Source organism: Ovis aries, chromosome 9 (assembly GCF_016772045.2).
Source record: "Ovis aries strain OAR_USU_Benz2616 breed Rambouillet chromosome 9, ARS-UI_Ramb_v3.0, whole genome shotgun sequence".
NCBI classification, from domain to species: domain Eukaryota; kingdom Metazoa; phylum Chordata; class Mammalia; order Artiodactyla; family Bovidae; genus Ovis; species Ovis aries.
In genome coordinates, this window is record NC_056062.1 from 21,385,083 (window position 1) to 21,411,715 (window position 26,633).

General features: G+C 48.3%; 2 protein-coding genes across 6 annotated transcripts in view; one reads left to right on the forward strand and one right to left on the reverse strand.

Moving 5' to 3' along the window:
* SLA (Src like adaptor) overlaps positions 1–22,975 on the forward strand; it is a 39,554-nt gene extending 16,579 nt beyond the window's left edge. For 2 of the 4 annotated variants that reach the window (XM_060419997.1, XM_042254078.2), the window contains 6 exons: positions 8,170–8,269; positions 9,102–9,188; positions 12,581–12,684; positions 15,410–15,541; positions 19,613–19,745; positions 20,899–22,975. In XM_060419997.1, the coding sequence (XP_060275980.1) occupies positions 12,657–12,684; positions 15,410–15,541; positions 19,613–19,745; positions 20,899–21,112 (507 nt within the window). In that variant the 5' untranslated portion in view covers positions 8,170–8,269; positions 9,102–9,188; positions 12,581–12,656 and the 3' untranslated portion in view covers positions 21,113–22,975. Of the gene's footprint in view, positions 1–8,169; positions 8,270–9,101; positions 9,189–12,580; positions 12,685–15,409; positions 15,542–19,612; positions 19,746–20,895 lie in introns of all 4 variants that reach the window. The other 2 variants (XM_060419998.1, XM_042254077.2) reach the window with 1 other exon arrangement.
* The window catches only part of TG (thyroglobulin), a 231,513-nt gene that overhangs the window by 71,178 nt on the left and 133,702 nt on the right, over positions 1–26,633 (reverse strand). The gene's annotated exons all lie outside the window — the stretch shown is intronic.

A 26,633-nucleotide genomic window follows, 5' to 3' on the forward strand; every position in this document is an offset into this window, starting at 1 on the left:
AGCCCCAGGCTCCTTACACGGATGAGCAAGAGGTCAACAATGTGGACTTCTAGACAAACAGGTGTTCTGAGCACGACTGTGAATGCCTGGGAATATGGATTTGCCCATCTGTTTTCTCCTCAACTAAGCTTTCCAGACTATTCTTGATTAGTTCCCAGAGACAAATATCATAAAACCCAGAGAGACAGCAGGGCTTGCTGAAAATAGGACAGGTCTCAGAGGCAGATGACCTTGTTGGGCTTCTGGTATTATCCTGCGGGGGCTGCCTGACCACAGAGAAGTCACTCAGCCTCCCACGAGGCAGGCTGTCAATGGAGATCAGAGTAATTCTTCCCCAACAGCGATGAGGGCACAAAGCAGCTACCAGATACATGTGGGTGGAAGCACTCCTTTTTAAAAATTCATTTAAGGTTATCTGATGGCACTCAGTTCAGTTCAGTCGCTCAGTCATGTCCAACTCTTTGCAACCCCATGAATCATCACCGACTCCCAGAGTTTACCCAAACTCATGTCCATCGAGTCGGTAATACCATCCAGCCATCTCATCCTCTGTCGTCCCCTTCTCTTCCTGCCCTCAATCCCTCCCAGCATCAGGGTCTTTTCCAATGAGTCAACTCCTCGCATCAGGTGGCCAAAGTATTGGAGTTTCAGCTTTAGCATCAGTCCTTCCAATGAATACCCAGGACTGATCTCCTGTAGGATGGACTGGTTGGATCTCCTTGCAGTCCAAGGGACTAGACTGTGTCTAAATGGCCTTCCCCACTGCCCCCCCCCAACCCTGGAAAAAGTTTTAAAGTGGGGATTCCGTGACTTGTTCCCAAAGCATCCCAACGAGCTCATTTTCTCTGCAAATTCTATGCATGTTTCAGAGTTCAGTTTGGGGCCAGACGCAGGTGGAACCAAGTTGAGTAAGACCCAGGGAATTCCCAAAGAGCTAGGAAATGGCATATTTCCACCCTAACAAGAGAATTCAGTCACCTTGCTGTGATCTTTTTCCCCTCCCTGTTTCTAACTTTCTTACCGCCCTGACCTAAAGTGAGATCTCACTGGCAGAGGTAGTAAGTAACACAAACCCAGACACTGCTCAGACCCCTCTCTCTGCAAGGTGGAAAGAATGCTAAACTGTGCATTTACATAGCATCAAGAGTGCTGCCCAGGTGGGTGGAAAGAGGGGTGGGTGGGGCTCTGGGGAGGAAGAAGGGGCAGGCAGTCTCAGAGCCAGGGGACTACTTCTCAGTGAGTGGTGTTCAGACCACCTGCCTCGATCCCCTGGGTAACCATCAAAAATGCAGATTCCGGGGCTTTCCTGGTGGAGTAGCTAAGATTCCATACTCCCAATGCAGGGGACCCAGGTTCAATCCCTGGTCAGGGAACTAGTTCCTACACGCCCCAGCTAAGCATTCACATGTCACAGCAATAACCAGACACAGCCAAATAAATAAATAATTTAAAAAATTCACATTTTGGGGCCCCACTCTAGACCTGCTCATCAGAATCCAGGGATGGTGGGAGGGGGCAGCATGCCTGATTTCCTACAAGCCTCCTGGTGCCTCTTAAGCTGCCTGAAGCTTGCAGAGCACAGATCTGCTGCCACACCAGCATGCAAGGAGCAAGAGAGAAGCCAGCCTGTCTCCCTCATGTCTCTCTGTCCTTGTTTGTAAAAAGGGGAAATTCAAGTTACTTGGTGCTTATATGCACCAGTCCTGAGGCCACATGCTTTAGACACATCAACTCTGGAGTCTCACCTAGAGCTGAGGTTCATCCCTATTAGCATCTCCACTTGGCAGCTGAGGAAACTGAGGGATGAGGTGGTTCAGTTACTTGCCCGAGGCCATACGGCTGGGATTTGGGAAGCCAGTGGCCTGAGTCTAGAGTTCCCCTACCACCCTGACATTATATGCCTGGAGGGAATGGACTTACTAAAAGGACAGGTGTTCCCTAGGATGAGGGACAGTGTGGTCACCAGACCAAATGACACAGACACTCAAGTGGCCTTGTGAAAGACAGACAGACACCCATGTCAGATCTCTGACTAGAGGCACTTTTCCCACCCGGTCTCACTGACTCCACTGCCAGTACATATCATGGCTTTAGGACGAACATCATTCAACTTTCACACTGCATGTGTAATATTTGTACATTTCATGGATACCATGCAAATTATGGCCAACCCATCAAACCTGACTTCACATTGCTTAGAACGGGATTAAAGATTGTTTTAAGTAAATTAACATTAAAAAAAAAAAAAAACAAAACAAAAAAAACCAGTAGGCTCAGAGGGCTAGTGTTCCAGCATACAAGGAGTTCCCTGGTGGCTCAGATGGTAAAGAATCTGCCTGCAACACAGGAGACCCAGGTTCAATCTCTGGGTTGGGAAGCTCCCTGGGAGGAGGGCCTGGCAACACACTCCAGTATTGTTGCCTGGAGAATCCCCATGGACCGAGGAGCCTGGCGGGCTGCAGCCCATGGGGTCCCCAGATTTGGACACGACTGAAGTGACTCAGCAGGCACGCGGTGTAGGTGGTGCTCCGCTGTGACCAGGGGAGCAGGCGGTCAAGAGCAGAGTCTGTGACCGCCACTGTTAGGTTACCTGGTTCTGAAACTAGGCCCTCAACTTGCTGGTTGTGTTTGTTGGCAAGACTCTCCACCTTGATGTCCCATCCGAGCACCTCAGAGTCTGCTCAGCCCCACACTTGCCCATCTAATTGACAGAGAAGTCAGAACCACTCTGGGCCATGGGGTCTCACTTTCCAGCCCATCACAAAGGGTCCACAGGCACAAGTGTCCCGTGATGACCAAGAGAACTCAGGAGACCTGCCATCAGGCCACTCCGCCTAGCCCTGTCTCATTATTTAGGTGTGTGTCGGGGCCGGGGTATCTCCTGTGAAACAGAACTAAAAGTAAGACCTTCGTTGACTCCTCCGTAGGCCACGAGTTTGAACATGACTCAAGGCAAAAGAAAACAAGAAGCTGAGCTCACTAAGCTGGTTAACTCCTGTCCCACCATCTGCACTGAGTAGCTCTGTGTAAATTCTGAAGCCACAGTGAAATCGGCTTTTGTCCCAATTCGTCATGAGCCAAAGGTCAACTGGGCAGAGCTTGGTAACTAAGTCCCAAGACGAGCAAAGCAGCTTCGTGACCTCACCATGAGCTTGGCAACCCCCATGCTCTCCCCTGAACATGTTTCTGAAACTCCTCCAGCCTTGCTTTCTTCACCTTTTAAATAAGAAGATGAAAGTGAAAGTGAAAGTCACTCAGTCATGTCCGATGCCTTGCGACCCCATGGCTATACAGTCCATGGAATTCTCCAGGCCAGAATACTGCAGTGGGTAGCCTTTCCCTTCTCCAGGGGATCTTCCCAACCCAGGGATCGAACCCAGGTCTTCTGCATTGTAGGCAGATTCTTTACCAGCTAAGCCACCAAGGAAGCCCAAGAATACTGGAGTGGGTAGCCTATCCCTTCTCCAGTGGATCTTCTCAACCCAGGAATCAAACTGGGGTGGGTCTCCCGCACTGCAGACAGATTCTTTACCAACTGAGCTATCAGGGAAGCCCAAATAAGAATATATGTTCCATACATTTATCATGTTGTATTGGAGCCAAAAAAGTAAAGAACGCCTGCTTTTGCAAGATGGTTATACATGGGATCTACTAAAGGCTTTCTGCATTTTAAAAGAAATGATAGGCCTTACCTGGTGGTCCAGTGGCAAAGACTCAAGGCTTTCAATGCAGGGCCCCAGGTTTGATCCCTGGTCAGTGAACTAGACCCCACATCCCACAACTAAAAGATTCTTCATACTGCAACCAAGACCAAATGCAGCCAAATAAACTAAAAATTTTTTTGCACTTGGATTGTAATTTCCCTGTGCAGCTAATTATTATGGATTTTTCTCAATGGCTAAGGCCATTGAAATTCATATAGTAAAAAATTAGTTTGTATTGAAATGCAAAAAAGCACAGATACTCTTTATAGTGACTAGTTATGTCTCCAAGACTATTAATATTGTAAATATAGCCTTGTGGTTAGGATTTACTAAACCTACACATTAGTAAATTGTACTTGTTAATACAACTGAAAAACAAACAAAAAAATGAATGATAATGCTACTCTAAGGAATAATAATGCAAAAAAAAGGGCCTGTCCTCTTGTGACCAAGTAATATTTGTGGCTAGTAAGTTCTGCCTCGGTCTCCTTCCGCTTTTGGATTCATTTCCTATTTTACACTTTTGTACAGTGTGTTTAATCTGACTCATTTTTGCGTTCAGCTATTAGCAAATATTTGGTCTCTTGAACTGCATCTTCTGTTCTCACCAAATGGTGTTTATTTTTAGAAGATAAGAATATTTGTAAATTTACGGGACTAGAGGTTTTGCAAAATTCAGAACACTGCTGGCTGAGACTGGCCTGGGATCACAACGGAATGATAACCTCACCCCCTGCCGTAAACACGATACCAGCTACCACCGACTGAGGCAGGCTCTGTTCATACACTTCCTCATGAATCCTAACCCGATCCGAGAGGTCCAGTGTAATAGTTCCCATTTTAATACTTGAAGAAATCAAGCTCAGATGAGTTAAAAATAAATCTCTCCCCAACTCACAGAACAATTATGCAGAGGAGGTGGAATTTAAGCCCGGTCTGATTGATTTCAAAGCCGGTCCTCTCTTCTGAAAGCTCTCCCTGGATTTCTTCTTTGTCTGCCCAGCATGCATCTCATCACTTAATTCGGTTCCTTATCTTGAGTCTGCAATAATCCTGTCTGCTTCCTCTGAGCAACTCTTCCCTGTATCCTTCATTTATCTGACTTAATCCAAGTGCTCTGCTCTCCACAAAGCTAGGGACTACAGAAGTCCATAATCCTGTGTTTGAGCTTTATGAGCAAACTTAAGTTTCCTATTTTGCATTAATTTCACCTTAGGGACCAAAGTGCATGGAAACTTAGGTGTGATTCTAGCCCCAGACCTTACTTAAAATGGCTGCCCTTCCCACAAAAGTACAAACCAAACTCTATCTCCCCCTGACTCTGCCTTCTGGTTTTCCAGTGCTGGGGAAACAAGGTGATGCGGTGGGCCTAAAAGCCCTCGCAAAAGACCAAGCAAGGGCCATGACCTTGAAGCCAAAGCTCGGACTCAAAGTTTCTCAGTGATGTTTAAGTATCATAGCTATCAAAAAACATCATTATTACGGAAATTCCACAGGAAACTCAACTTGTGAAATTGAAACCCTCCAGCCCCTGAAGCCTGTTTTCCCCTCCTTGAAACACTTTTTTTGTACAGGGATTTTGTTTTTGGTTCTGTTTTTAACATTAAGAAAAGACGGTTGCTCTGTTCCATAGCCTTAATCTTGAATCAGAGATCAAAGCCCCGGCTCCTCTTGTAGACATACAGCTTGTTTCAAGGTTCCATTGCTGTCACAGATAACAAAGCTGTGCATCTCATTTTCACGCTTGTTTTTCAAAACGGTCTGGTTCTGCCACCCCACCCCCACCCCCTACCATCCTGCTTGCCACAAATCAGGCTCCCTTCTCCTGGACCCTTTCAAAAGCTCAGCACGACGGCAGTTTTCCAAGGCCTAGTAGCATCAGGACCTCCTCACGTGTTCATTTGATAAACCTGCCTTGAGCATCCCAGGCTGGGTGCACAAGACTGCTCCTCCTGGAGCTCATGGCCATTCCCTGATGGTCACACACAAGCCCAGCTCACTGCCTCAAAGGCAAAGCCCAGGGCTGGAGAAGCAGGACCACAGGAAGGCTGGGCTCCTGAGCATCAGGTGACCTCTGAGTCGACAGAGGTGGGAGGGATGAGAGAGGGGAGAGCAGAGTGTGGTCCAGGCGGAGGGAACAGCCTGTTGACTGACTCTGCAGATGAGTAATCTGGCCAGCTGGGGAAAACACAGCAGCCCATCTCAGAGCATCGCAGGCAGTGGAGACCCTGTTACTAAGTGGTCCTTCCACAGTTGGGGGCTGTCAATCTAAGAGGAACAGATTTCCGTCATGAAGGCATTTTCCAACCCCTCATTTTCCAGAGTAACCCACATCCTGTAAGGGAAAATGTGACCAGACTCAGAGCTGCGAATCAGCCTCAAAACCAGGACGATTTACCAGCATCTGGACAAACCTTATGCACCGGGCCTGGCTTCCTGGCACGATGCCTTCCTCAGTCCCCTACCTAACATTCTACCTGCAGTTTTGTGCCCTTTTTCTTAAAGAGGACCTCCAGATCTGCAGAGGTTTCATGTCCCACCGAGTCTGGCTCCACCCCTTGTTAGAACTCAGGACTTTGGGCATGAAGTCCAACTATAGCGCTACCGCTAATTATGGCACCGGGTCTGGGCTGCACGAGGGAAGAACTCTTTCTTGATTCAGCAAAGCAGAGTGTGACGGAGGACTCCCCACAGGTGCAGGGAGGGTCAGAGACCTCACAGGTCAGCCTTCCCCGGGGACTCTGCTCCTTCTCATGAGCCCTCCCCCACTCCAGCGACCACGGCCACCATGAGTCACTTTTGGTTTCCATCTCACACGCAGGGACACTTGCTCTTACAGGGTATGTTGTGTGTGACTCAGCTTCCCCAAGTGAACAATCCATCTGAGGACACTATTCCATGGCCATCACTCATTTCTCATTTATTCTTACTCAGCCTTGTACTTAAGCTCTCTTTCAACTTAGTCTGATGGGGACTATGTGAGTTGGAGACTACAAGACAGATGGGCTGGGAGGTGTGAGACTATGTGAGATGGAGACAGATGGGCTGTAAGGGACAGCTAGAGGTTCCAGCATGAGGCCCTCTAGATCCTAGAAGGTGGCCACCAAGCCTGCCTGGGGTGAACGAGGCAGGGAATGACCCCTCCTTCCATGACTGTTGTATTCTCTAGAATATGAGTTCCATGACAGCGGGGAGACTTGGCTTGCTTTGTTCACCATGCTTGGCCCACAGTAGTGGCTCAATAAATAATTGGTGAATGAGTGAATAAATAGTATGTTACCTAGAATTTTGAGTTCAGATGCCCGGCCAGCAAACAGACTAATAAATGCAACATCACAGCAAACAATAACTGTCTTGGCCAATTTGCTGTTGTTATTGTTCAGTCACTAAATCATGTCTGACTCTTCGTGACCCCATGGACTGCAGTACGCCAGGCTTCCCTGTCCTTTACTGGTTCCCGGAGCTTGCTCAAACTCATGTCCATTGGGTCGATGATGCCATCCAACCATCTCATCCTCTGTTGCTCGCTTCTCCTCCTGCCCTCAATCTTTCCCAGCATCAGAGTCTTTTCCAGTTTGTAGGATATGCTATTTCCCCAAAGATGTACCCTGATATTACCCTGTAGCTAAGACACCTGAATTATGGCAAATCACTAAGGCTGTGAAACAAGGCTTTGCTTAGTGACAAAAAGCAAACACACATGCTGTCAATCTATCTTTAGTCTATAGTAAGCTGTACTAACCTCAGCCAGAATGAACCAAAGAGCATGCTTTCCTTTTCAAAACTGCACCAGAATTACTTTCAACATATGTATGATGAGTACTTCATTTTTTTCCTACCTCCCCACCAGCAAAGGTCCCTGTTAAATAGAAATCTGACTTGGCACCTTACATTCCATGGGGAAGAAGGGATTTGTTGAGTTTCAGAGTTAATAACCTCCTGGTCCTGGTGGGTCCCCAGAACTCATGGGGCCTAACCCTGACACCCCACCTCAATAAGTTGCAGATGTGGAACTCGTAAGCCCCAAGGAGGGTGCCTAAAGCCATGGTAATATGACAGGATGTTTTCACAGCATCTCATCATTCATGGGTATTGATATATACTTTCATCTTATCTCACAAAAATCCTGGAAAGAGGAGTTATTAGCCCCATTTTAAAGATGGGAAAATGGAGGCTAGTAGGCATTCTAGGACTCGTCCAGGAGTATATGGATCAGTAGATGCCAGGGAACACCCTGGAGTCAGACCCTGTGACCTCAGCTCAAAGACCTCTGCATCCCCATTTCCCAGAGGAAAATGTCCAGGTCAGGGCAGGAATGAGCAGGAGAGTAGGTCACCTGACTCACCGTTCCTGAAGAGAGGAGGACCAACTGAAAATTGCTGTTTCAAAACAATTAGCTGCCTTTTGCTGCGAAGTCCCCAGGAAGGTCTCACCTCTGCCCGCAACCTTGGTTTTGTTTCCCCAGAACTGGACAGTGACTTTCTGGCTGTGCTGAGCGACTACCCATCTCCCGACATCAGCCCCCCGATATTCCGCCGTGGGGAGAAACTGCGTGTGATTTCTGAGTGAGTGAGCTTTCCAAAACTTTTATGATGCCCCCAAAGAACTCGATGCTGGTGGGAATTGTTAGATTTTCTCTATGGTTGTCTGGTTCCCCATGGGCCCTGGTCCTGTTGTGAGGTGGGAAAGTTGGCCCAAACAGTGGGCCTCCAGGCTTAATCCTCCTGACTGCTGCTGGTGCTCTAAAACTTTCCCTGGCTCCTAGTTGCCCTATGGATAAAATTGAAATTTCTTAACTTGGCTTTTGAGACCCTTTATGATCCAGCTTCTATTTCTTATGTTGGCCTCATCTCCCCCCAACCAGGGCAAGGTTGAGGTTATACATTAATGCAGACTCAGGAAGAGGACTCAGGGAGGGGGAAAGAAAAACTTCTGATGATAAACAGAAAGGTATTGCCTTCTGACCTGTTGTCTCTTTTAGATTTGAAAAAGGCTGTAGAAGACATAGGGGCTCTGAGCCCCTTTTATTTAGATCCTCACTGATGTAGACATGTGAAACTGTCTTGGTTACATCTCAGGGTAATCTAATTCAGCAGAGTAAACAATTATTTTTTAAAAAGGCTCCAACCACGGAAGATAAGCTAGAAACATCAGCTGCTGATCCCTGAAAGGTAGCTATTGCCAGCACGTGGGAAGACTTTCTGTTTAGATCAAAATGGGGGGATATACTTAAAAACTAAATTTTCGTAGGGAGAAAGTCTGGTTAACGTGGCCAAGGACAGACCCTAAAAAAGGAACATCCCAGTGCACCCGGGATTAAATCCGGTTATTCTGTTCACTCATTCATCACTCACCACTTTCCCACTCACTCTTTCCTATTTGTTCTTATCCTTCTAGTGAAGGGGGCTGGTGGAAAGCCATCTCGCTTAGCACCGGTCGAGAAAGTTACATTCCTGGAATATGCGTGGCCAGAGTTTACCACGGGTGAGTACATTTCTAAAATAGCATCAATGAAGCACGATCTCTGTGAGAGTGCAGGCTTCCCTGTGGCTCAAACGATAAAGAATTTGCCTGCAATGCAGGAGACCTGGGTTCAATCCCTGGGTTGGGAAGATCCCCTGGAAAAGGGAAAGGCTACCCACTCCAGTATTCTTGCCTGGTGAATTTCATGAACAGAGGAGCCTGGTGGGGTTACAAAGAGTTGGACATGACTGAGTGACTAAATTTCATTTTATGAGAGTGCATAGAGAGATCCCAGCAGGGCACACTGGAAAGGAAGGTGTTAGTTCAGTAGGGTCACTTCTAATCTTAGCTCAGTCTCTAAGGACAGAGGTGTCCTTAAGTTAACCCTTTCTCTCTCTAAGACTCAATTTCTCCATTAGGTAGATGAATAATGGACCTCGCAGGTATAATGTGATGTTGCTATAGCAATAAGGATTCAGGAACTGTGATCACAAGAAGCAGCAGACAAAAGTCAGCCAATCTGAGGCGCAAATCCAGAGACTGTCACTTAGCAGCTGTATGAGAGTGGGCAAGTATCAGCTTCCTATCCCCACTCATTAAATCGAGAGCATAGTATAGAATGATAGGAATGATGATCTATAGTAATGGGACCAGAGTCTGGGGCTGTTAGGAGAATGAGAGAGGATGACACACAGGTTCTTGGAACTGGGCCTGATGTTGCCACCAGTTACTCAGCACATACTGTGGGTGCACGGGCGCTCAGTCGCGTCCAACTCTTAATGAGCCTATGAATGGTAGCCCGCCAGGTTCCTCCCTCCATGGGATTCTCCAGGCAAGAATACTGGAGTGGGTTGCCATGTTCTCCTCCAGGGGATTCTCCCGACCCAGGGATCAAACTCATGTCTCCTGAGTCTCCTGCATGATCAGCTGGATTCTATACCACTGAACCACCTGGGAAACCCACTCAATACAGACGAGCCACATTCTTATCCAGTCATATCCAGCATACGGAGAACATGCTGCCAAAAATGCTTACACACCCACCCTGACAAGTGGAGAAGTCAAGCAGAAAAGAAGCCCCTTGAAATAACAGAGCATGCAGATGAGAAAGCAAAGATGTTTCTCTCTCCTGCAGTTATGCAGAAGAGGCCACGGGACATGACAGGTGGCCCTGGTGGCCAGCACACCCCAGCCAGGACAGGTGTGGGTCAGCCTGGCTTCCACTGTGGGGCCTTGGAAAAAAATTCCTCAGCCTCCATGAACCACAGTCTCCTCATCTGTCCAGTTACCAAGGCCAGAACTTGGCATATAGGACAGGAGAAAGGAACTCCACTCTTCACTTGAGGGGTCCAGAAATACCTTCCTTACAGTCAGAGAAAGACTGCAAGCCACCTGCTTACCTTGGGAAGCAGAGCAAACTGCCTAAGTTTTCTGAAGCGTGGAACCCAGTGCATTTCATTCAGTGTTACTGATTCTGATGATGAATATCAAGAGTTGTCCCTGTGCTGACGATGACAAAGCTGAGCAGAGGGGGGCAGTGGTGGCTATGAGAGTCACTTCCTGAAAGAGACGTGAGTCATGTAACTCTGATCAGCTGTGTGTCATTGATCCATCCATGCACTCAGCCATCAGCCATCAGCACCTTCACACTGAAGAGGCAGTGCTGAATGCCGGCCTGAGTAGGGACGAGGGCTGAAGAACCCAGATGAGTAAGATGCAATCCTGACCCTACAGAGCTTCCATTATTACAGGTGCAATAATGTCCTGAAAACACAGAGCAGGAAGAGAGGGGGTGCAGCACGATGGCCACAGAATTGGAAAAATGCAGCCAGTTTAGCAGTGTCCACTGTGACGTGGGTGCCCATTTGTTCAGTCGAATTCAATTCTTGTGACCCCATGGGCTGCAACTGCCAGGCTCCTCTGTCCATGGGATTTCCCAGGCAAGCATACTGGAGTGGGTTGCCATTGCCTGCTCCAAGGGTGGGTCACTTCAACAAATTACTTAATCACGCTGACCCTCAGCATCCTCATCAGTGAGACAGAGAGTATGCTCTTGACCTTAGGTGGTTGATACAAAGGTTAGATTTCAAGTGCGTGACACGGTATGGGCCCATAATTAGTATTCATGCATGGACATCATTATTGCCATTGTTTTATTATCTTCATTTTTATAAGTGAAATTTCATGAAAGGACTTGAAACGATGAATGTTTATCACTTATGCTAAAACAAATTAACATGCCACACATCACAGAGAACTAAGGGAACAGTTGAAATATTTGGCCCAATATGGCATCACCATGATCTTACCAACAAGAGCACTCTTGGAGACCAGCACATAAGTAAAGCAGTATCTGATGTTACGTCTGCAGGCTTCTCACACATGGTGGGAAGCCTCAGCCAGCCCTGCCAATGGCCTGCTTTCATGCCAAGGGGAATATTAAAGGGTGAGAAACAGTAGAATGCTAATACTCCCACAACACTCGCTCATCCAGATGTGATCAAAAGCCAGGGCCCATTCACTGAAACCCAGCATCAATTAAGAAGGGGTGACGACTGCTTCCCAATACACAGCAGCCAACTGCTAACAGTGGTTCTGCAAAACCAGTCAGTCAGGGCCCTTCACCCCAGAACACAGATTCCTTTGTGCCCCCAGCTGCTTTCTAAAGCATGTTCAAAGTGCCTGTTCTCCTCTGAAGGTGAACATTCCATTGGAAAGCTGGGCTACAGTATTATAACTGTTTTATTTTGAAGAGTGAAGTGAAAAAAAAAGGCACAGAAATGCACGGAAATGCATCATGCAATGACAGCTGAGTTTAAAAATGTGTTGAAAAGGAGGAAACAGAATGTATGCAGGGTGGGGCATCAGGTGGTGAAATCAGGCACCGCCATTTCTTTCACTTTCTTTCTTTCTTTCTCGTGGTGACTCATTCTTTCATGGCTATATACCAAGCTTAATAAGCTGGACACCCAGGTGAGCGAGACAAAACCCCAAACGACAGGCATGGTCCCTGCCCCCGCGGATGGAGGAGCTGAGTAGTCAGAGTACGAGGAACATAGACATTAAATAAACTACGGAGAAGGTCCCTTATCATGTTTTAAGATGCTTTTATATAATACGGAATGGGTACCATGCAGCTGGCATTTGAGAAACAGGATGAGAAAGATGCTGTGTGTCTCTCCGTGTCATTATTCAATGTAACACCTGCCTTGCAATGGGCACTCAGGAACTATTTGAAAGATTTAAAGAATGGATGAATGAACCATTGATTGCCTTGCTCTTTTTCCTGTTTGTTTTTTAAATCCCAACAGCGGGTGTTATGTTAGCTGGACCTGGATCACTTCTGCATCCCTCCTGTCTTTTGGTGGGGAGGGTACATTTGGGGCACTCATGGCTGTCTTTCTTGTCCCCAGTTGGCTGTTTGAAGGCCTGGGCAGAGACAAGGCTGAGGAGCTGCTGCAGCTGCCGGACACGAAGATCGGCTCATTCATGATCAGAGAGAGTGAGACCAAGAAAGGTGAGCAGCCTTGAACCCATCCTTCCATTTGGGGGTCAGAAAACAAGCTTTGCTCTGGGCTGACTCATGCATCACCCGGCTCAGGTTCCCTTCCTCCCACGATGCACACGAATCAACCCATGCAGTGAGCTCCCAGAAGCCCGCACACGGGCAGTGTGGCCAGCACCGAAACCAGGGCACTGGAGCCAGGCTGCAGGGAGCTGGTGGGGCACTGGCTCAGGCTCTGACCCACACCAGGCCTGGCAGACTACCACTGCAGAATTTCTCATCTGTGAAATGAAGAGGAAACCCCTTCCTTGTGAGATTGTGGTGTGATTCAAATGTAATAGTATTTGTTGTGCTCTCACGACACAGCAGACCTGCAGTCTCAGTCCCTGCTGTGCTCTACAATGAAATCAGGCAGCCGAGAGGACTAGGACAAGCAGATTCACCATGGCCTTCACCATCGTAATTTTCATACATCCTACACACTAAGTACTTCAGTGAAAAAGAAATGGTTCAAAGCAAGAGTCTCCAACTCTAGTTTGGCCTGTATGAATCACTAGGAAGTCACCTCCTCTCGCTAAGCCTCTTTTCCTTTCTCTGTAGCATGGGATTAACATGGGAATGTGTTTGGCACGTGTCTGGAATAGGTGGTGGTGGTTTAGTTCGCTAAGTCGTGTTCAACTCTTACGACCCCATGGACTGTAGCCTGCCAGGCTCCTCTGCCCATGGAATTCTCCAGGCAAGAATACTGGAGTGAGTTGCCATTTCCTCCTCTAGGGGATCTTCCTGATGCAGGAATCAAACCTGAGTCTCCTACATTACAGGCAGATTCTTTACCAACTGAACTACAAGGGAAGCCCTTCGAGGGAAGTCTGGAATAGAGTATGCATAAACTCACATAAGCCAAACATTAATAGCTGGGGGCTACTCAGACTAACTGAGAATTAATATTAACTTCTTGAATATAGAAAATAGCTCCAAGATCTCAGCCTGTTTCTTGTACACCCACCATCAAAGAAGAGAAAATGTGGTTTCTGAGACTATCTCCCATGCGTTTATTAAGCACCAGAGTTACCTGGTACTGGATGGAGCCTTCCGGTAAAATGAGCGTCAGCTTTCCTCTGGGGAAGCAGGGACCTTCTGTGCGATATAATGAAGAATCCAGGACCAACCTTTTTTCTTAAAAAACCTAAATATGCAGGGTGAGAGCAAAGGCAAAGCAGAGGCGAAACTTCCTGTTCAGGTCCCAGGGGGTCTCCTGAGGCAGGAGACCCAGACCCAGGCAGGGTCAAGGGGTGGTGGGGAAGGACCCCAAGTGTAGCTGCCAGAGCTGATCTAAAAATAGACTGAGCCGCAGCCTGGGTGGGGGCAGCAGGCTCTGCTCCCTAGGGTATGCAAAGTTCTCATCAGTTTCCACCTGCAGCTCTTGAACTGCTCGCTGTCCTTTTTCAGTCCTTGTTGCCATTACCGGAAGACACACGCTGAACTGACGCAGAGGGCGGGCCTGGGAGAGCAAGGGATGCTGGCCACTAGAGAGGCCTGCTGCAGGAAGGCAAAGGTCCCACCCACCTCGGGGCGGCCACTTCTGAGCTATGTGCCTCCAGCCATCTCACTCTGAGTCTCAGTTTCTCCAGCTGTAACAGTACCTGAGGACCATACCTCCCAGGGTCTTTCTGAGAATCAACAGAGAGGTTGCTATGAAATAGCTCAGCCCCTGACCCAGCATATGCAAGCCACTCACTGCCTTGTGAGTCTTTTCCCTCCCGGAACCCTAGAAGACAGAGCAAGGAGGACATGTGTGTGTGTGTGTGTCTGTGTGTGTCTGTGTGTGTCTGTGTGTATATGTATGTGTGTGTGTGTGTGTGTGTGAGACTCAGTCATGTCTGACTCTTGTGTGTGTGTGTGTGTGTGTGTGTGTGTGTGTGTGTGAGACTCAGTCATGTCTGACTCTTGTGTGTGTGTGTGTGTGTGTGTGTGTGTGTGTGTGTGTGTGTGTGTGTGACTCAGTCATGTCTGACTCTTTGCAAGCCCGGGGACTGTATCCCACCAGGCTTCTCTGTCCATGGAAACCTCCAGGCAAGAATACTGGAGTGGGTTGCTATTTCCTACTCCAGGGGATCTTCCCAATCCAGGGAATGAACCCACATCTAATGCACTGCAGGCTGATTCTTTACCATCTGAGCCACCAGGGAAGCCCAAGAACCCTTACACATGACCTAAGCTCAGTTCTCTCACTTTCCATTTGAGGAAATGGAGGCTAAGAGAGGTGCAGACACACCCAACGTTCTACTCCATGCTCCCAATGGGTGGGTGGGGCTCCATCCCTACTCAGGGAACTAGATCTCACATACCACAACTTAAGCATTTGCATGCTACAACTTAAAAAAAAAAAAAAAGATCCTGCATGCTGCAGCAAAGACCAAAGATCCCATGAGCCACAACTGAGACTCAGTGCAGCCAAATAAAATAAATACATGAATATTTTTGAAAATAAATTTTAAAAAGAGCATTGCAGTACAGTTAATGCAACTGGACTGCTCAAATACCACGTTCCTAGAGATTCTAAAGAGTGAGCTACATCCAAACAGATGAGGCTCGAGCAGTTGTTGCTCAAAACACAAGAGCATGTATCTGGGTACCATGGTTGTATCACAAGGCTGAGAAGGTCTCTCTGCCTCCATGGTGGTGGGCTCCTTAGCTGGTGGCCCTGGGGTGATGACCTGTCCTCCACTCCCTGCAGGTTTTTATTCCCTCTCAGTGAGACACCGGCAGGTGAAGCATTACCGAATCTTCCGTCTGCCAAACAACTGGTATTACATTTCCCCGAGGCTCACCTTCCAGTGCCTGGAGGACCTGGTGAATCACTATTCCGGTAAGAAACACTCCATCGAGACCGAGGCATGATATCTCTCTTGGCTCACTGCCTAACCCCCCAACCCCAACTCCAGGCACTCAGTCTAGGCTGCTCCCCTAGACCTGCCTGGTGATTTACTTTGCTCTCTTGTCCATCCTGCCTTCTTCAAATGCTCTTTTCTCAGTAATTCAGACTGCAAATTTCAGGCTAAAACAGACTGAATGTGAATGCTAAGTAAAACGCAGCCAACCTCAACTTCATCCTCTCTCTGCCTGTAAGTGAAATGAATCAGGATGCCCCTACAGTCAAAACCACAGATGGTCTGCACTTCCTTAAGTGGGTTGTACACTTGGGCCTCTGGGGCTTTGCTCTGAAATGCCCTTCATTTCCCCCTTTCTGCATGTCAAAGTCCTCATCAACCTTCAAGGCCAACAGGAAGCCAGCTCTGTGATGAAGCCCTCGGAGTTAGAAGACGAATGGCCTGTTTTTTCTCTGCTCCTCTGGCATGCCAGGTGTTTTTCTCCCTAGAATTCTGGGCGTTCCGCCTGGTGACCTAGTTAAGTGTCTACTAGCCTGTGTTTCTCAACAAGCTCTTAGAAACCAGGGATTATACTTCATTCATCTGAATGTCCTTCCTGGGCCCAGGAGACAGGTCCAAGCAGGCCATACTGACCGGAGCATCCTCCAAGACAGCGGATGCGGAGCGGGGTTTGATGGAGGTGACGAGTGTAGTGCATGGAGTCGGAAGAGGAACTGTGAGTTAGACTGACCTGAACGCCAGGTCAGGAGTTAAGAGTTTCACCCTATGGAAAAGGGAGAAATGGCATTTGAAAAAAAAAAAAAAAGTGGCTGAAAGCTGGCTCTGAAACCATCTTGTGTTCAGATCCCAGATGTGGGCAACCTTAGGCTGGCGGCTCACCTTTGAGTCCATTCTTCCCTGGGTCACGCAGACGCTAAGTGTTCCTACCTTGAAGACACGGTTAGAGTGCACCGAGTTAGCACAGGGAAAGTGCAGATGAGAGCGCCGCGGACGTAAATGTGGGCTCCTGCTAGAGAGCCACTGTTTGAGCCGCTGTTCCCTGGCCAGGAGGGCGCCCTCCTCCCCACTTCTGCCATGTGAGAGAAAGGAAGACAGAAGCCGCTTTCACCTCACAAGCATCTTCCCCCTTCCACGTTCTGGACGTCTGAACCCAAGCCCTGGATTCTTTAGGATGTGTGATCCTGAAGGGCCTTCCAAGGTGAAAGGAAGCATCCACAGCACTGGGTTATCACACCTGGCCTGTGAGAAGGGCAGGTCAGGAAGAAGGAATGGTCACTCGGGAGACCCACGGCCAAACTTGCCTCTGGGCTCTATGAGTTCTTGGGTGAAGACCTCCACCTTGTGGAGCCCACTTCACTGTTCATGGAAGGCGGATGAGAGCGGCCCACCTACAGGTGGTTGCCACGATTCCTGAATATGACAGCTCACGCAACGTGTCTATCTGAGCTTGGCACAGGGCGGGTGCAAAATAAATGATACATCAAATATTACTCCTATGACACCTGAACACCTAGCAGTGTAGCTAAAAATGAAAGAGGAAGGGAGTCCTGGAAGCAGTCAGCTTTTACTGATCACGAGTAGAAGTTGGTCGTGGTATTTGGCTTTTAATAAGAATCATCTGAGAGGTGTGGAGACCATAAGTTTTGCATAGACAAAAGCAAACATGAAAAGGATGCTGGCCCAGCAGAGATGTTTACAGAGCAGGAGGTCCATGAGGCTTTCCTGCCATGAACCCCCGAGGATCGCACGGCAGCACAGAAGCGTGCCTTCCGAAAACGCACCCTGGGTCACTGCACCAGCACAGGGGTTGAAGGCAGCAGTCCCCTCTGCGAGTGACTGAAAAGGGTCTGGGGCCCTGCAAGGATTCTGGTACCTTCAGGACCCCATGGTGGGAGTAATGGGGCCAATTTAAGTCCCACCACGTTCTTCCTAAAGGCGCAGAATCTGAGAAAGCATGCAATCAGGGGTGTGAACAGACTTGTTTTATGAGTTACTTATATTTATTATCCCAGTGCCTTTGGGCAAATTATTTAATAAATTAATTATTATTCAATTCTATTATTCAAATTTGCTATTATTGAATTTAATAGTTTTGGAGCCTCAGTTTCTGTATCTATGAAGTGAAAGTGTCAATCGTTTAGTTGTATTATCCAACTCTTTGCAACCCCATAGACTGTAGCCCGCCAAGCTCCCCTGTCCATGGGATTCTCCAGGCAAGGATACTGGAGTGGGCGGCCATTCCCTTCTCCAGGGGATCTTCATGACCCAAGGACAGAATCTGGGTCTCCTGAATTGTAGGCAGATTCTTTACCATCTGAGCCAATAATTTTGGAACCTCAGTTTCTGCATCTATAAAATGGGGATTAAAATGCCTCTTACAGGATTATCGTTAGGACAAAAAAAAAAAATCATGCCTGTAACTGGGTGTGACCTTGAGCTCATGACTTGACCCCAAGGTCCTTGGGTTCTTCATTCCCCAAACGGGTACACAGTACCAACAGCCAGAGCAGTTCAGGGCTCCCTGAGCTGACAGCTGCCAAGCTCACTCAGCATGGGGCTGAGGCTATGTGCTCAGAAATGCCAGTTCTCTTCTTTGCCAAAACGTATGTTTCACCCTAAGCATTAACCTTTGTAAGGAAGGTGCTCTCTACCGCCACTGGTTTCTTTCATCTTTGTGTCTAACTTGGTGTCCCTCGCCTCCTGACCTGTGAGGTCGTTTCAATTTCCAGCCTGTGACAGGTAATTATTTCAGGTTCACATCTCGTTAAGCTCCCTGTAACCTCAGGGTCCAATCTTACATTCCTCAGTGCATGCCAGCGTGGGTGGACATCTGAGTCCACGGTGAAAGTCACGCGGATGCGAAGCATTACTGACAGTCGCTCTCTGACTTGATTCTTCAGCTACAATTCCCCTTTGTTCTTTGGCAAGGACATCCCAAGAGCTCTATCAATGTGATGGAGACAGAGCCCGGCAGAGGGGTGCTGTGCTTCCTAAACCCTGGTGACGGGCGGTCTCGAAGCCGGTGTGGCTGCATCCGGGCAGACACTCCATCTCCCGCAGGACATGAGACCCACTGGGCTCTCCATCCTCAGCAGGGCCACAGAGAATCTTCTGCATCTGTGAGAACATCCGAGCACTGCAGTCTCATGATGACATGGGCTAGGGGAAGGCTCTGAAGAGACAGAGGCTCTATCTTAAAGCTCCTAGAGAGATGGGGGACCCTGGAAGCTCAGCAGGAGCTATTAACAGGAAGATAAAAGGAAAGGATTTATTTAATTTTCATCCTCTTTGTGCTTGAGTATCTAGGGTGGAGAAGAGAGAAGTTTCTTTTTTGTCTTCGCCCATTTTCTTCTCGATTTTGCCTGTTACCTTTCTGTTTTTCGCCTCCTACTTCTGTGTCTTTCGCCCTTTTTGGTCAGTCTTTGCTTCTTCCCCTCCTTCCCTGTCTACCTGATTCCCTCCTCTCTTCGTCTTCCTTCCATCCTTCCCCCCTTCTCTCTCCTTTCCTTTCTGTCTTCTTCCCTTATTTCCTTTATCTCTCTGCCTTCCTCTCTCTTCCAGCCCCACCCATGCTATCTGGACCCCCGTTCTGTGTGCCGTGGGGGACACAGCAGTGCACGTAGCCCCCCAGCACACAGGAGGCTGCCCCTGAAGCTGACGGCCCGGCACCTTGGTGGGAAACCCCTGAGTGTGGGGGTCTCCCTCACATGGGCACTCTGCCAGCTGTTCTCACATGTCAGCTCCATCCTCTCATCCAACAGTAGAGGATTCAGGTTCAGAGGGGTCCAGGTGATGCGCTATCTGGGCGGAGCTGAAACTCTACCCCAAGTCTGGTGGCTTCTGGGTCCTAAAGTCTACTCGTGCCTTGTGTCAAGCTAAGCACAGCGTGTACTCGGGGCATACTGAGATGTCTTCAACAGCTGCGCACATGGTTCTCAGCCCCTCGCAAATCTCAGCCTCAGTTTCCCCTCATGAATATCCAGGGCCCTGCAGCACATACTGGCCAGGGCATCTCAGAGCCACTGACCGGTTCTCTGCTTTCTCCTCAGAGGTGGCCGACGGCCTCTGCTGTGTGCTGACCACGCCCTGCCTCACTCAGACGGTGGCAGCCCCAGCAGTAAGGGCCTCCGACTCACCCGTCACCCTGCGCCAGAAGACCTTCAACTGGAGGAGGGCGATAAGGTGTGTGTGTGTGTGTGTGTGTGTGTGTGTGTGTGTCCTCCATGAGTGTATAAGCCCCAAACCAGCACGTGAGCCCAGCACATAAAAACTGTGGCCTGTTCCCGCCAGCCTTGCTACCCGCTTGCTCTGAGCAGGTGCAGACTCCAGGAATCCCAGTTTCCTTCTCCAGGGGATCTTCAGGAATCCCCTCGGAGACCGACGCCCTGGGTGGCGTGGCCCCAGCAACTCCCCGCCACAGCCTCAGCACCCCCAGTTCTGCACACGTCCATTCAGCACTCCTTCAGTGTCAGATGAATACTTTCTAGCTGAATGATACCACCTTGCACTTTTCTGCTGCTGCTGCTGCTGCTGCTAAGTCGCTTCAGTCGTGTCCGACTCTGTGCGACCCCATAGATGGCAGCCTACCAGGCTCCCCCATCCCTGGGATTCTCCAGGCAAGAACACTGGAGTGGGTTGCCATTTCCTTCTCCAATGCGTGAAAGTGAAGTCGTTCAGTCATGCCCGACCCTCAGCGACCCCATGGACTGCAGCCTTCCAGGCTCCTCCGTCCATGGGATTTTCCAGGCAAGAGTACTGGAGTGGGGTGCCATTGCCTTTTCTAATTGTTAGTATCCTAGAGAGCAACACACAGATCAATCTTGTGTAAATTTGATACTGTAAATTCAATCGTGAAGCTTAAACCCACTAGCAAAATCCTAAGGTGACTTCATACTTTAAGGGGGAAAAAAAAAATCTTCCTTTATTTGCTCTGATTGTCAGCTATTGCATTTAAGGGGTATCTGTAAGTGGGGACTGGTGGGTTACCTTACTAATTAAATAATGATCCAGACATCCCACTGGTAAATTCAAAGAAAATCAGTGATCAGAATTGCCTAGGAAATAAAACAGCTGTTCCTTGTAAATTATCATGAAGAAAGATTCATTAAAATGTACAGCTGGAAGTTTAGCCATCCTAGGAAACAGTGGCTCAGAGAGGTCAAGTGATTTCTCCAAAATTATACAGCCACAGATGGAAGAAGCAGAATTAGAACAAAGTCGATACATGTTAACCAGGCTCTTCATTTGTTTTTCTTCCTTTTCTTATTCTCTTGTCCTCCATCCCACTACATCCTCTGCTTTTCCCCTTTTCTGTCCACTATCTACCCACTAGCAGACAGCAAGAGGACCCAGAGCGGGCAGAGAGCCCAGTCGGTGTGGACGAGTCCCTCTTCAGCTACGGCCTTCGGGAAAGCATCGCCTCGTACTTGTCCCTAACGGCAGATGACAGCACTTCCTTTGACCGGAAGAAGAAAAGCGTGTCCCTGATGTACAGTGGGAGCAAAAGGAAGAGCTCTTTCTTCTCATCACCACCGTACTTTGAAGACTAGCCGGAGAACAGACACCATGGTGTTTGCCCAAAAGAACAGAGGTTATGACTGTCACCTGGCATCCTGCACAGAGGCACATGGTCCCTGGGGAAACTCACGTCTTCCAGAAGCCAAGAGAAGCCACGTGGAGAACTGAACTCTTGTCTTCTGTATCCACATCATGACAGAGGGAACCCCTCCCTGGCATCTGATCAGGCACACTGCAAAATGTTGACTCCTGGCATCTTCGTGCAACGGGGTCGGAAGAGCCGTGTGTGTGTGTGTGTGTGTGTGTGTGTGTGTGTGCGTGCATGCGTGTGTGTGTGTGTACGCTATGTCTGTGCAAAAGACAAAGATGCTCTCTCACAAGAAAGTGCACTGGTGCCGCTCTCCAGCACACCACCCAGCTGGGCTCCCTCTGAGGCCACTAGAGAAAACTTCTGAATGAGAAAAGCCTGAGAAGAAAATGAGCCAGAAGCTACAGCCTGGCAGACAATCTGGGTCTGCAAATCGACCCCCTGCACTGAACTTTTGAAACCCATCTGTAAAGACAGCCCTCTGCGCTGCAGCTCCTCTCCTTCTAAGGGAGCTCAGTGACACTAAACGCTAACTTTACTTACAAGCCCCCAGTCGGAAGATCCCTTTGGGCTTCTAGCTCCAAAACTACGTGTGTAGAAGTCTGCTGACTTCCCTACTTATGCAGAGACCAGGGGAAATGGGAGAGGAGGTGGCTGCCAATGGGGAAAGCACAAGGGCAGGCCTGGAACTGAGCAAGATTTTGCGACGACACCAACCATGGCTCACAGCACAGAAAGGGCTTCTCTGGGATGCTGAGGTTCTTGCCTATCTTAATGCACCCATTATTCATTCGTGATTACCAGAAGAGGCACTGTGTTAAGTCTGTAGGTATCAGGTATCAGGCCCAGCAGTATAGACAGGAAGAAAATATTTGTATAGACAAATATTGTGGAAGTAGTGTGCTGTGCTAAGTTGCTTCAGTCCTGTCCGACTCTTTGTGACCCCCTGGACGGTAGCCCACCAGGCTGCTCTGTCCATGGGATTCTCCAGGCAAGAATACTAGAGTGGATCGCCGTGTCCTCCTGGGACTAGGTGACCCAGGAGTTCATGTCTCAGCTGGATCCTTAAGTAGTGGGAGGGCTGGCTGGACTGGATAAGTAAGATTGGTTGGATTTTTTGAAAAAAGGAACTTGATAAGTTCTAAAGAAATCATCCATCCAGTATCTTCTAAAAAGAGTCTGTCAGCCACATGAATAAAAATGCTAAGCTCCAGAAAAGAGGGGAACCAGAGTGGCTTAATTCTGTCAAACAGAATTTTAAGAGATGAGAGAGAAAACACCACAAATTTCTGGAGAAGGAGAAGCGATTCTCTCCGGATCCTGTTAGGAAGGGGTTGCAGTTGCCTCTAGGACCTGTTTCCCCGCCGTTGCAAAGGGGTTCCGGGAGAGGAGGGGTGCTGCTGATAGGAAGAGCCTGTCTGCTCAGCATGTGCATTCCAGCCGTCTGAGATCACTGCCCTGGTGGTGTGTGCACATGCGTTTACACGATTTTCTGTATCATCGGATTCCAGAGTGTTTATCCAAGAGGACGTTTGTGGTTTCCTCAACACTCCCCACTGGCTATTTCTAAGGGGCCGGCCGATGTATGGGAAATGAATGTAACTCTGGGGACGCCAACTCCCCACCTCACCAACGGCAGATGTGTGTACTCCGTCTTCTGTATTGCTTTCCGTTGTAACCAACGAATGGTTGGAGAGTTCGGGGAGAACTCGGCGGGGCAGGTTTCAAATGGGAAGCATTACATTTTGCTAAATCATGTATTTATTCCTGATTAAAATAAGCCTAATAAATATTTAATTCTCGGGGACTCCGCTAGTGGTCCAGTGGTTGAGATTTCGCCTTCCAATGTAGTTGGTGGGGGGAGGGATGCGATCCCAGGTCAACGGGCTAAGGCCCCACAAGCCTCACGGCCAAAACATAAAACAGAAACATGTTTTAACAAACTCAGCAAAGACTTTAAGAGTGGCCCACATGAAGACATCTTTAATTCTTGGCATGCTGGGGAGAGGTTCCTGGGTGAGGCCTCTGGGTGGTTAGTTGAGAGGCTCTGTAGGTTAAGGATTTTTAAAGAAACTTGCAGCTGGAGAGAGAGGAGACCAGGGAATGCAAGAGGAAGCCACACTGGTCAGTGTATCGGCGTCTCCTTGAGATGCAGTCATAAGAAAACAGGGTTTCGTGACTTTTGAGGCTGTCTCATCCATTGGGGCTGGACACCCGAGATCCAGGGAGATAACCTCTTAGCGATTGTTACAAAAGTCTGGTCTCGCCTAGACACTCCTGCGTGTTACTTGTGACAACTCTGCAATTGGTTCTTCCAAGAATTCCTTCCACAGATATGTTTTTGGACACCAGCTAGATACCAGATGCTATTCTAGAGGCTGCGATCATTGCAGTGAAACCAGAAGAGGACCCTGCAAGCAAGCAGGGGGCAGGCGGTGTCCTTCCCAACCTAAGTCCCCAGGGGAGGCTCTCCTCTCCTTGCGTCCCCTCCCTTCTGCCTGAAGTTCCTGGCAACCCAGACCCAGCCCCTCAGATGACAGCAAGACCCTAGGATGACAGAGAAACACATAGAAGGAACGTGGCCCCAGAGAAATCATGAGATATCTGGACTCCCCGCCTGGGAAAATGTTATGGGAAAGAGAAAACAAAAAACTCACGTTATTTAAGCTGCTTTCATGATGGGTCTCCTTATTAAAGCAGTTGAGCATTTGCTTCAAAGTGCAGAGAAATAGAAGGGCTCCCCAGTTGGCTCAGTGGTAAAGAATCCACCTGCCAATGCGGGAGACTTGAATTCTATCCCTGGGTCGGGAAGATCCCCTAGAGTAGGAAATGGCAACCCACTCCAGTATTCTTGCCTGGAAAATCCCATGGACAGAAGTACCTGGTAGGTTACAGTCCATGGGGTTGCACAGAGTCAGACATGACTGAATGACTGAACACACACACTCTCGCACAGAAATAAACCTTATTTGCAGATAGTGAGATAACTTTATAAAAATCCAATGGACCCAGCAGACAAAGTATTAGAGACGATAAGAAAGCTGAGCAGATGCAGAACCAACTTAGTTCCCAGCACTTATGTTTACCGACTGGAGAGTAACACAGAAAACACAAAACCACTTAGGAAGGGTCTTGCCTCACAGCAAGTTTGCAAAGCTTTTATGGAGAAAAGTTCAAAACTCTATGAAAAGATAAGGAGACAAAAATACTATGGGCCTGGTTATAGGGTTAAGCTGATATAAGAACTAACATCCTAAAAACATACTTTGCCAAAATGATTTGAAAAAGTACATGAAGTTCAGTTCAGTCGCTCAGTCATGTCCGACTCTTTGCAACCCCATGCATCTCAGCATGCCAGGCCTCTCTGTCCATCACCAACTCCCAGAGTTCACTCAGACTCAGGTCCATCGAGTTGGTGATGCCATCCAGCCATCTCATCCTCTGTTGTCCCCTTCTCTTCCTGCCCCCAATCCCTCCCAGCATCAGAGTCTTTTGCAATGAGTCAACTCTTCACATGAGGTGGCCAAAGTACTGGAGTTTCAGCTTCAGCATCATTCCTTCCAAAGAACACCCAGGGCTGATCTCCTTCAGAATGGACTGGCTGGATCTCCTTGCAGTCCAAGGGACTCTCAAGAGTCTTCTCCAACACCACAGTTCAAAAGCATCAATTCTTCAGTGCTCAGCTTTCTTCACAGTCCAACTCTCACATCCATACATGACCACTGGAAAACCATAGCCTTGACTAGACAGACCTTAGTCGGCAAAGTAATGTCACTGCTTTTGAATATGCTTTGTCTAGGTTGGTCATAACTTTCCTTCCAAGGAGTAAGCGTCTTTTAATTTTATGGCTGCAATCACCATATGCAGTGATTTTGGAGCCCCAAAAATAAAGTCTGACACTGTTTCCACTGCTTCCCCACCTATTTCCATGAAGTGATGGGACTGGATGCCATGATCTTCATTTTCTGAATGTTGAACTTTAAGCCAACTTTTTCACTCTCCTCTTTCACTTTTATCAAGAGGCTTTTTAGTTCCTCTTCTCTTTCTGCCATAAGGGTGGTATCATCTGCATATCTGAGGTTATTAATATTTCTCCCGGCAACCTTGATTCCAGCTTGTGTTTCTTCCAGTCCAGTATTTCTCATGATGTACTCTGCATATAAGCTAAAGTACATGAAACTACTGTCCAATTCCCATCAGGAATATTTTTGAAAATCAGTGAACTTATTCTGGCTTCCTGGGTAGCTCAGTGGTAAAGAACCCACCTGCCAGTGCAGGAGACACAGTTTTAATTCATGGGTTGGGAAGAGATCCCCTGGAGAAGGCAATGGCCACCCACTCCAGTATTCTTGCCTAGGAAATCCCATGGACAGAGGAGCCTGGTGGGCTACAGCCCATGGGGTCTCAAAGAGTCAGATGTGACTTAGTGACTGAACAAAAATGTTAAAACATATCCCAATATATATACAGAAGCATCAAAGCCCATGAATAGAGAGGCCAATTTTGACTAAGAGAAGTAGCAGGGTGGATGAGTACTCCTAAGAGGTACGTGTGAAAACAGGGTTCTGGACCCAAACTAGCATCTCCCTCGCCCCCAGATGATTTAATGGACTCAGCGTGGTCTTAGATGCCCTCTTTGAACCAGGAGCTGAGCTAAATACTAAGGAGATTAGTTGACTCATTGGAAAAGACTCTGATGCTGGGAGGGATTGGGGGCAGGAGGAGAAGGGGACGACAGAGGATGAGATGGCTGGATGGCATCACCAACTCGATGGACGTGAGTCTGAGTGAACTCTGGGAGTTGGTGATGGACAGGGAGGTCTGGCGTGCTGCAATTCATGGGGTCGCAAACAGTCGGACATGACTGAGCGACTGAACTGAACTGAACTGAACTGAAGGAGATGAATCCTGTACCCAGTCAAGCCTGCAGTCACAGTAGAAATGGAATAAGCTGTGCTAGAAAACATGACAAGCAAGTAAAACAAATCAGAATTCCTAAAATTCACCAAGCAGAAGTCTCTTCACCACAGTGAGATTCTTTCTGTTTTAGAGATGGAGAAAGGCTTTGAGGTCCCATCCAGCTGAGCCCTAAAGGTGGAGTGAGTTTCCAGGTGGAAAACAGGACGTGCTGACCACAGATCAGCGTGGAAAAGATCTAGAGGAAGGCATGGCATTTTCTAGGAATGGTGGTGGAGCTGGTGAGCCTGGGCTGCAGGGTTTGTGTGGGAAAGGAGAGAGGAAAATTTAGCATTAGGCCAATTCCTGGGGCCTGGAGCTCACTCTGAGGAATGCAGAATTGGGGCAATGTTGTAGGAAAGCCATGGAAACTTTTTCTAAGTCCTGTAAATCACAGTGTGGAGGACACGACCTCTTCTACCTTCTCTTAAAACTGGTCAAGGGGTCAGTGCCACAGAATTCAGGCTTGCAACACGGCCTCCCCTTCCTTCTTCAACCTCCCAAGAGGG